At 35.2% G+C, this 11,974-nt stretch overlaps 1 protein-coding gene across 1 annotated transcript in view; it reads right to left on the bottom strand.

The window, feature by feature from the left end:
• Positions 1–9,617, bottom strand: part of LOC131429994 (deoxyribose-phosphate aldolase) — a 14,082-nt gene extending 4,465 nt beyond the window's left edge. Inside the window, exons 1-2 of the mRNA XM_058594593.1 lie at positions 9,426–9,617; positions 9,017–9,364 (exon numbers count right to left, since the gene is read on the bottom strand). Coding sequence (XP_058450576.1) covers positions 9,017–9,364; positions 9,426–9,453 — 376 coding nt within the window. The 5' untranslated portion in view covers positions 9,454–9,617. The remainder of the gene's footprint in view (positions 1–9,016; positions 9,365–9,425) is intronic.
• Positions 9,618–11,974: the final 2,357 nt, after the last annotated feature.

Here is an 11,974-nt window from a genome sequence, read left to right on the forward strand (position 1 = left end):
AGGGAAGAGCAAACCAATATTATAACTATAGTTTATTCAGTTATCATTGCTTATTTAGCTATCATAATGGATTGTGAAATGTTGCAAGAATTGCTGGGAATAGTAAAGTAATGAATAAATTTACAATGATAGCTCGTTTTGTTATTATTTTCTTATTTTGACAGTGAGTAATGTAAGAATGTATTAAAGTGCCGCTGTCAGTATTTTCTGTCATTTTTAGTAAATTTTAGTGAGAAGTTCATAATATATACAAAAAATCCAATTTTGGCAGAATAATGGATTGAATATTGTAAACCCTGTTTAAATGATTTTGAGGGCTGATTAATTTATTCGAAGTATCTATATCTATAAAAGAGGATGTAAGTTTGTATGTTTGTAACGCCATAACTCCGGAACTACTTAACGGATTGCCACCAAACTTGGCACAGGTAATTCTTGCGTTTCAGAGATGGTCTTACGGGTATTTTTATAGGGGAGGGATGGTTGCAAGTGTCATTAACCGGGAGGAGGGGGGGTGTGGAGGCGGTCATATAATTTCACGAAAATTGATACGTTTTGAAGACCATAGAAACATTTTGCATACCGAAGATATCATAATATGGGGGGCGGATGTAGCAAGTGTCTTTGATATGGGGGTGTAATATGCCGGGAAATTCAAAGAACTAAGGGACAATTATATTGATCTGCCTATGAACGCGAGTGTATGCAAGTTTCAGCATAACTACGAAACAACTAAAGAAATCGTCACCAAGTTTGGCGCTATTCAGAGGTGGTCATGCGGCTTATCATGGAGGAGAGCTGTAGTAAGTTCACTAAGAATGGAGAGTTCGATATAAAATTTATGTGACGAGAAACGATGCTTCTTGACAAAAAAAAGATATATTTTATATTATATCAATCGAAATTATAAGGTCATTTCTTTAGCAAGAGCCCCAAACATGAGAAGTGTAAGTTAAAATTGATCGAATTTTACGGAAAACATAACAACACAAAACTGACCCAATTTGACGAGGATATCATGAAAATTATGATTATTGTGAGATCTGAGATGGGACACTGACCGTGAACAATCTGAACATTTACGGAGTATTGTTTAATCGGGTTGTCGTCTTTGTTATGTTTCACTACAATCAGAGTATTTCACTAAGCAGGAAAACTTCGAGAAAATTTTTCGGCCTTATTTTCCCTAAACATTTCCGAGCAACACCGGGTCATTCAGCTAGTAATAAAATATTTATTACCTTTATGCAATCTCCTTAATTTCACAAAATAGCTACACAAAATTTTTCGAATCATCCAATAATGTTTAATATATCTAGATACATGAAAGTCAATGTATGTTTGCATTTATGAATGTTCCATTATATCTAGGCTTAAATCGATCGGAATTTACAAAAAACCTTGTTTTATAGCACCTAGAGGTGCGATAAATCCTTTCTCTTGTATAAAATAGGTTATAATTGTTACTTATGCATTTAAAAAGAGAATAATTGAGTCTTGAAAGAAAACATAAAAGTTTATTTGGATATAAACTAGCATCACCTTTTCAATTTGTGAACAGTATTGAACAGATCCGATTTTGTTCGTTTCGCTCTTTAACAACTGTTTGATAGTTTGAGCCTATATCACCTTGTAATTCCGTAACCGATAGTCGGATACGCATAATGTTCACGAGTATCGTGTAAAATTATAATGCCTTCCATTTACACCTAAGTTTATGAAAATTCACCCATCCATCTCTGAGAAATCTTCACTGAGAAAGTTTGCTTTTCTCCTGTACTTACGGAACCAGAAACTGGGTGATCTGTCTGCAAGATCTAGTAACTAGATAGATTTATGATCAATTTTCAAGCGAATCGCAGCTCTCTACACGGTCACTTATGACAAGCACCTAATCAAAATGTTTGCACTTATTTTCCTGTAACTCCGTAACCGGAATTTGGATTCAACAAAAATTCTTGAGCATTGTATAGAATCACAAGACCTTTCAAACGAATCTAATCTTATGAAAATCGGTTCAGCCAACTCTGAGAGAAAGTGGACTCAATTAGAGCACACACATACACACATCTCGACGATCGGATTCGAGTGGTATATGACACTTTGTAAATCAATGCAAAAATCGGAAACGTACTATTTAGTATGAAAAACACTCTTAAATATTTTTAAATACAAACACCGGATAAAAATATTGGGTGTAAAAAACAGACTCAGATCTTATATATAATGCAAAAATTGTAAAACATCTTCATTTCTAGAACCGAACAAAAAAATTGTATGCAAAACGCAGTGTATAATTTCAGGTTAGCTGGTTCTTCCGAAACTAATGCCTATATCCGAATACTTTTGGGCCGACTGTCGTTCAGGAACGCAGCGTGGATCAGACCCCATAATAAATAAACAAATTGTTCTTCGTTCACAGCGAAATTCGGTCAAAACTAAACTCGTTCTTTCGATTCAAATGTTTGTTCGGTTCTCGTAAGATAATGTTTCCTAAACGATTTTAGTAATGTTAAGTCAGTGTTTGGTTTGTACATTCATATATACATACTAAAACCGCTTTTCTAAATTTAATTGTATTCATCCGATATTGACATATTAAAAGTTGTCAATTAATTTAGTGACATGATAAATTTGTACATGCTTTTGGTTGTAAATTTAAGTAAGCTGAGACGTAAATTTACATGATTTTCTCTTAGTGTGTACCTTACAAAGATTTTCAAAAAGACCTTTTCCGAAATGGAATAGATGAAATGGATTCCGGTTAATTTATATTTTATTTAGTCTTTACAAAATGTGTTTTTGGGGGACGGGTCTTACTCCATGCTAGTTCCATGAACATTTGAGATATTTTCTCCCTTTGTATTGTCGAATCACGGTCTGTAACATCCACTTGTCATTAAATTATATGTGTTTTTCTGCTGAAAAGGCTAACCTGATTCCTTTTCAATAGCCGTTATAATTAAGAAACCGCACAAAATAACTTCATTTATCTGTCGATTCCAGAGCTCTGAAAAATTTTTCGAAACTACTGCAGTGTACCGAAAATGGGCAACATAGAATAGCATTATAATTTCGTTGAGGTGCGATGAACAAGACCTCATTGTGTGGTTATATACTAAATGCACTTGAAAAATTTTAAATAGTAATTATGTTTTTACTACATATTTGAGAATCTCATGAATCTACTTGGAATGCATGCATAAAAGCTTATTAATCTTATTTATTATTTGCATATTTTTACATCACATTTATTGATGAAAGAAAATGAGAGCCTTTGACGTCGATAAACGTTTTTTAATACCCAAGATCAACTCAAAGAAATTATAAGTGATAGTAACCAAATGTTGAATTTCCATAGAAAAACCAAAACCATCCCGTTCAAATTCTACGAAGGATTAGAAAGTTGTTTGTCGAAGTAAATTTAATATCTGTATCATCTCATTCACATTTAACATATTCAAAGTATTTATTTTATGCTCGAGAAATGATTGATTTTGATTTTAGATTATTAATAGTAAACGCTGACCAGATTTTACAATTAGATTATTCATTATCACGAAAAGCGAAACGTCGAACAAAAAGAAATAAAAACATCTAGAAGGAAGGAAAGAGCAAAAAATTAAACAGGACGAAGCAGCTATGAAAGCGTTCTCATATCTGGGCGACGAAGTCATTTAGTAGGGCTTATAATATAATGGCTGTATTTCCACTCACTAACAATCGGATGCCACGGCCTTGCGTTGAAGCTACCGCCTTCACTTCAAAAGCGCAGGTTCGAAACTGTTTCATCTTTAACAAACATGTTCATAACTAATTTTAGCCTTCAAGTATGCAATTAAGCTCTCCCCCTCATTTATTTTTATGGCAAATTTTATACGCCTAAATGTTGGCGTATTAAATTTGTTACATTAAGCTTGTGATTCTAATTTTAGATCAGCACGACTAAATGGTTGTAATCAAAATTGGGTTCAAACAGACATCAACAATGAAATTGGGTATAAACTAATATTCTTGTGTTATTGTTTTGGTATTTTGAATAGCTCAACTTGTTATGAATCTGGTATAAATGGTGTAAGTTTTTGGTATTCAGTTTTGATATTTTAGCTCTTAATTCAACCTAACCAATACCAAATAAAACTATTTAGCTATTCCGAAAAGAATGACATAATATGGACTTCGTTTGATATTCTCTTCTGATCGGGCTAGCCATGCAATGATTCTGTACACCAAGAATCAGCTGTGAAGTCTGTTGAAACAGGAAGGAAAAATTCCACAAAAGGAATGTAATGCCAAGACTTTGCTTTGCATAAGTTTTTCTTTGCCGTAGCAATACATTTCGAATATCATATATGTATGTCGGAATTCATAAGTTAATCTAAATACTGTTTTTACCAAGCGATTTGCTATTATAAATTACATTAAATAAAAAACATTCATTTTGTACATGATCTTATAATTATTCCAGAATTCCAGGTTGCCCGCTGCGGTGTCAAGCAATATAGACAGCGTCGCTCCCACTCTAATGCAGTCCAGAGCAGTCACAACCGATATGACTGTCCAGTTATAGAAATGTCATGACATTTCGAGCTCGCGACATTTAAAAAAATCTTGAACGAAAATAAATGCAGCAGCTACCTATCCAGAATGTACGTACACTACCGCAGAGCGAACGGTGTGGCTTTGACTGCTGTGAGAGAGTGCGACAAAATGAACTGTTCTCAATGTTGCTGTCGTGTGTCGTGACTCTCACGACTGCACCTAGCTATCGTGTCATTGCGTGTTGGCTACTGTTAAACGTAGCAGCTGAGCGGATCGTTGGTAGTGGCTGTCTTGTGTTTAGCGACAGTTAAAAAAAATGTCAAATTTTCGCACCCCTGACTCAGAGTATGAAGTGGAGCGATGAAATGTAGAAAAATTCTCTCACGGTTCATGCATTGAGAGACACGAGTTCTTGTAGCATCTTCTACCGGATTGAAAATGTTTTATACAATATAGATAAATATCGAGCAGCTTCTGTCAAATTATCGACAATCACCAACACTGGTTTTAAGCACTCTTTATGTATATGTTTGACAGAATTCCGTTATATTATGAGGAAATTTTCTATCGTATGAAAACAGACATTGTTGAAAGACACACAAGTAGTTTCTTCCGCTACTGATAGATGAGTTTTTGTATAATAAACTTCATTCTACGAGACGTATTCGAAAAGTAAGGGCTTCTCAATGATATTCCAAAATCAAAAAGTAGTAACACGTTTAAAGTTATGCATAACTTTTTCGTGTTCCACTCGTGCAACTATTTCCAGTTAGCTTTGATTCAGTAGTCATTTCCCTATCGGGGCGTATAGCAAACAGTGATAATCGTAGCTCCCATAAGCAGAGAAGTTTTCAGTTATTATACCGATTTTATTATGAACCTGTTACTGAGTGAAGGGAGGGTTAGACAATAGTATCCGCGCCGTAGTCAACAATCAAGGGGAAATTCAAAATTTTTTAATGTGAATTTTCCTGTAACAATTGTTCTGATCTTGAGCCCAATGACGGCTTCCTTTTCTTACATTTAAAAAGAAATGACTCGGTGGAGAACGCTTTAAGAATGACGTTGAAATTAGGTTCAACTCGCAGGCAGCTTCTGCGCCGGGAGATTAAAGAAAACTGGCTCGAAGTGATAATGCTTCGAAGCAATTGCCAATGAAACATATTTTTAATGATCATAATTTTTCTTATGACGGCTCTTACTGTTCCACTAAGCCTCGAAAATAACGTTCTAAACTTTTCAGCAATGACTGTTGTCCCAGGATTGGTTGAGCTGAATGAATGTTCCACACATTTTGAAAAAAATCGTGTAAATTCATGTCTTTTTAGTATTCGAGAGTTTTGTGGCAATCGAAACTTCACTGCCGACGAAGATCGCCTCTGATGCGCTTGCAAAGAGCAATGTCAGAACTACATAAACTGGTGCTGAATGGCCGGAAAGTGTAGGTGCACGAAATAGCAGATTCTACAAGGAGTAGTACTGAGCGCACCTACCAAAATTTTGAGCTATATTTTGCAGATTTGCTGTCGCTAAGTACCGCGCATTCTTACTCAGGACTAAAAACATAAACGCGAGTGCATTTCTGAAGCATGTTTGGCTAAGCTGATGCAGATTCGGTTGAATTTTTGGTGTCGGTTGGTAACATTTGACGAAATCTGGATCGGTTTTCACACGCTGGTTGAATTGTAATGTAATTTTGGTAGACGATTTCAGGGATTGAGAGGGTATTATACATGTGTGATCGAAACGACATCCCGTTTGATTTTGGTACTGTGAAAGCTTATGCAGTTTTGGGACTCATCAAATGCAACACTCTAGACTACAACGGTGTGTATTTTTTCTAGAATGTTTACTTCGCACTAGTATGCTGTATTGTGGAATATAAAGTTACAATTTAGGCCTCGTATCAGAATGCTCACATCGTTCGGATCGGAAAAGTACGAACGTGTTTCATCCTGTTTGCTCTTCGAAGACTACCTTGACTGAATCGTCTTTAATTACTACGTTACAAAAATCACCCTTTCATGGTTGGATGAACCAATTTAAATAAATAAAAAGGTAAATGTTCCATCTTCGATTCGTCAGTGCATAACAGTTTATGTTGAATTGTTATACCACTTAGCAGTTTAACGTGAACCGCTCAGAAAACATAAAGTTTCTGCTACTTGAAAAACACTTAAAGTATAGGTTAGCACAACATATATAATAACGATTATGTTCCCGTGGGCGCCCCGTTTGGAATAAATTAATTTTGCATAATAGCTATTTGGCATGATGTCAGAAATTTCGATTGTGTTTCGATCAAGTGATGTTTTGCAAGGAAAAATCGAACGAAATATGTGAATTTTATATTAGAAACAAATATTTCGTTGATATCAGCAGGCCATCAAAAACGATGCGGCGTAGCCGCATTAGACTTTTCACAATCTCAGTCAATTAGAACAAAGTGTATTAGGCAGAATGTGGATTTGTTATGCCAAACGACCATCGCAGTACCAAAGATGTGTAAATTTTATGCCAAATGACTGTTATGTGACAACTACTTTCATTGACCAGAATATTCCATGTCATGTTTTTTTTCGGCACGCAAGTCAAGATATTGCATTTCCGTGCAAATTAAGAAATGGTTTTGTAAGTAGTAGAAAAAGTATGTCTACTTAACGGTTTGTGTTGAGCTGCTAAGTAGCATAATAGTTTAACATACACTGTTGTGCATTGACGAGTCGAAGAGATTACATAAAGTATATAAAAAGATTTACGCGTCCTGTGTACAAAAATGGGTTGACCACTAAATGACTACTCATTATCCTGTTTTCCCGGTACCGGAGGCCGAATTCGGATGGAACTGAATAGCTACACGGGCAAAATTCGGAATTTCGAAATGAGCAAATGATTTGGGGAAAATAGTATATTTTCATGTTATGATAATACACCATGATTAAAAGTTCTCGGATCATGATCCATTTGGATTGATTTCGGTGAAATTTAAGCGAAACGCACTTGACGTTGTTGGGTATAACTTCAGGCGTGTTTCTGCTACTATGGTTATCTTTCAAATATGAATTAAATGGAATGATTTGAAAAGGTGTGGCGTATTTTTTACATGATCCTTACTAATGTCTCAAATGATGTACATTTGAATAGCAAAACAGTGAAAAGCACAACGAATTTATTTTAATCTGAAGCATCAACAATTAAAATATGTTTTCGAAAAATCACGATACCCAAAATAACGTGTTACTTGTGTTCATTGTTACAGTTTTGATTTTGTGTTTCGGAATTTAAAACCTTAAATGAACTGAATAAAAAACACGTGAGAATCAAACCTTTTAAAAAGAAGCTCTATGTAGATATCTTGCAAATATCGGGGATTGACTTTTCCTTTTATTTTTTGGAAACATCATTTGCAAAATAGTCTTATTTAAAATATTTAGGTAAATTAATACAGCTTGTGTTGTTATCTCTATGAAACAAATTAATCGAAGTGGTTAAACAAAAATAAATTCTAATTTTCGATAGATGGAGTTCAAAATTCACAATCCATTGCATCCATCACTTGAGGCAGAAGGTTCAAAGTGATATCCGGATAGAAAATTGGAGTTACGAACTTTAAAAGAAATACATTCCTCAAGTAACGCATTTTCGGACCATGATTAATATTCATTGTAGATGTCTTATTGCTCATGGTCTCATGAGAAGTTAAAATGATTGGTTTCATGATTGTATAATCATGACAGAAGTAACGGATTTCTTTCCGTGTATGAAACCATGAGAACCCATTTTTGTCGTGCTAGTCATCTCTGATAAATCATATGAGTTTCGTTTTTATGTTTTTGACCGTTACTAAGATTTTTCTGTAGTTGCATCGTCAATTCTAATGATAATTTGAAATATTCAGCTCTCATCGCCTAGTATTTCTGGACCAGGAAAGTGGATTTCTATGAAATTAAATAGGATCAGATGTCTTATACTCACATTTGATTTGATTATAAGTTTGTTAAAATCGGATCTGCCATCTCTGAAAAATCGAGTTCATTTTTCTCTTCCCTTATAACAAATATTGTTGATTCAATCCCCTATAGTGCTATCCATAATATCAAACTAGGGATTTACTACCACTTTTACGAATTAATGGGCTCGGGGCAGTTTTTGTATGCATTTTTAGAAAAAAAATCAAACGTTTGGTCCCTTCAATATTGCAACTGAGCGTTGAACCTTGGGAGAGGAGTAAAATGCTTATATTAAACAGCTTCTTCTTAGGAGAGAAAGTATCTTCGAATTGATAAGCAGTTTTGATTTTTCGACAATATTTTCGCCAATCCGATGAAGTTTCCACTACATGATCAAAAGTATAGTAACTTTTGCGGAAATCACAGAGTGATGTTTGGTTTCGATGGGAGAAAACTCTTTATCATAGTCTAACAGGGCAGAATTTGGTGTGCTAGAATTTCCATTTCCAATATCTTCTACTTACCGGCAGCGATTTGGATTTTATCTAGTTTTCCAAGTGCTTTCAGTGACTCGTGGGCATCGGCTACCCGGCTTGGATACACACAAACAGCAGCCGTATGTATCGACTCGTAGAGATTCGGGTTTACCGTCCGTTCCGACAAGGGATAAGCTGCTCGAAAACATAATCGCTCCACATTGGTCTTGGTATCATCGCCACTTAGAGTTGTCAGATCTGTCAAGCTAAGTGCTTTCAAGGTCCAGTTCAGCAGTTGAGCCGGCGTTTGCTGTTTGATAAGCGACGATGTTAAAAGGTCAACCGAGCGCTCTACACTGCGCAGATTAATGTACACCTTTTCGAGAGGAATTGTATCTGAAAGATGGTAATAGGATTATTATTGTTACTTTTGTTCTATTATGCTTCGATATGTTACCGAGTGGAATTTCTTGATTAACAATCATGTTTCAACTGGAGGTAGACCGATAGAACGATTGAACTTGGATGAATGTTTGGGAGCGACTGCCTACCTGCTACCACTCTCACTACTACTGATAATATTTTTTCAGAGAGCGTGTTTTGATGACTGATTATAGTAAGTGTCTCTCTGTTAATATTCCTTTTTTATTATTTCTTCTTTGCTCTTTTTATGTTTCTACCAAAAGGTTTTCAGATTTTTAGTTTGAATTACTCATTATTTTTTATAATTTCAATGGAATGTTGTATGATTGCTGCTAAATAATGGCAACATAAAGTAAATAACGAGAGGCGCTATCAAAAGGGCAGCCCGGTATCAGCATACAAACAGATTCTCTAAAACTAAACAAAAGAGTATGAAATTGAATAAAATCAGAAACAGAAGTTTTATATCAGTAACCAGTATTTATTTGATTATACATGTAGTTCCTACTCGTCTTCATTATTTCATCTTCATCGATAGATACTTCTACCAATGAAAAATAGCCTCCTGCCAGTCAGCTGGTGAAACGTTATAGACGTGTCAAAACGATGAAAATGAGAATAACAATCCACTGGTAACCCTATAGCGTCATATGGATTTGACAGTAAACTGTTTGTTCTGTATGGCCATCATTCAACACAGAAACCAAAACAAACGGAAAATGGTTAATTTTCATTTGATAAGATTGCAGCAATGATAAGAGTAATATTTTGTTGTAACAAACGATTTGTTTTTACCCAGTGTTGGAAAATAAATGAAATCTTACAGAAGATCTCAATAAATCGAAAGCAAATGTAAACAGAGAGAGAATGAGAGAGAAACAAGCTCATTAGTTGGTGTTTCGAATGTCGACGAGGGTCGACTAATGTTATTTCCAACAGCAAATTAGACTTGGCGTATCGCTTTGGAGAAATGTTTCCGGAAATATTTCACCGTTTAAATAAATTTAGGAGAAGCACGTTTATTTGCCAAGAGAAGTAAATCTTCGCTGTCGCATTTTTTTTATGTTTCGATCGAAAAAGTATCGGTTGTTCACAAAGTTGTCGAATGAGTTCACTATTTTTTTTCTTCATTCTTCCATTACTTAAAATAAAATAGTTTTGAACACGGTTAAATGAAAGTACCCGTAAATGAGTATTATACAACCCTTTTCGGACAAAACTGGGAAAACTCATTTAATGGGTAAAAGACTTTTATTCAAAAGTGGGTACTGTCTAAATATTTCAAAATATGGGTGATTTTATATTCAGATTTCAATAAAAGAAACTGAGCTGAGCTGAAGAAGATCGCCCGTAGTTGCACTTCGTGGTTGACCGAATGAGTGGAAATGTACAATGAACCAAGAAAATGAAGCTTGGGAGAAGCAAATCATTTTCACTGTAGATACCCACTCATTCCTAACTTTTTATTAAATGATCAATAACGACGCTGGCTACGATCAAAGGCTGTGCTACTGAGGGAAAGGAAGGAATGTTAGTCCAATACTCGTTGCTTCTAGAGATCGCGAGATAGGAGATTTGTTAGTAGGGAGGGAAAGAGATCCGGTTTTGGTAAACAATATGATCTCAACAAAACCTGATTTTCGATACTCAGTAGAAATATAATAAGATAGAAAAATATAAAATATCTCCAAGGAACGATCTCACTAGTATCCCTTTTTGCCTTTCTCATATAGAAAGGTTATGCAATCACTGTGAAAACCGACTATATACCATTCATATACCATTCGACTCAGTTCGTCGAGTACGCAAAATGTCTGTGTGTGTATGTGTGTGTGTGTGTATGTGTGTGTGTATGTGTGTGTGTGTATGTGTGTGTGTGTATGTGTGTGTGTGTATGTGCGTATGTGTGTATGTAACGTTTTTTTGCACTAACTTTTCTCGGAGATGGCTGAACCGATTTTCACAAACTTAGATTCAAATGAAAGGTCTTGTGGTCCCATACAAAATTCCTGAACATTATTTGGATCCGACTTCCGGTTCCGGAATTATGGGGTAAAATGTGCAAAAAATTATGAAAATAAGTGCACTAACTTTTCTCAGAGATGGCTGAATCGATTTTCACAAACTTAGATCCAAATGAAAGGTCTTGAGGTCCCATACAAAATTCCTGAATATTATTTGGATCCGATTTCCGGTTCGAGAGTTATGGGGTAAAATGTGCAAAAAAAAGAAAATATGTGTTTTACCTTTTCTCATAGATGGCGCGACCGATTTTCACAAACTTAGGTTCAAATGAAAGGTCCTGTGGTCCCATACGTTATTCCTGAATTTCATGCGGATCCGACTTCCGGATCCGGAAATATAGGGTAAAGTGTGTTAAAAATTGTACACCATCACTGAAAATGGGGAAAAACCTTGAAAAATTTTCTAAATCGACCTCAAATCTTTTCCAATTTGATGGTTTTTATCAGTAGACGGCCAAACAAACCGATTTCGGTTATTCTTTTAAGAATCGAAGAAATTTATTTTTTTGCCTTTCTCATATAGAAAGGTTATGCAATCACTGTGAAAACCGACGTTTGA

This window comes from Malaya genurostris, chromosome 2 (genome assembly GCF_030247185.1).
Source record: "Malaya genurostris strain Urasoe2022 chromosome 2, Malgen_1.1, whole genome shotgun sequence".
In the NCBI taxonomy this organism is placed as follows: Eukaryota; Metazoa; Arthropoda; class Insecta; order Diptera; family Culicidae; genus Malaya; species Malaya genurostris.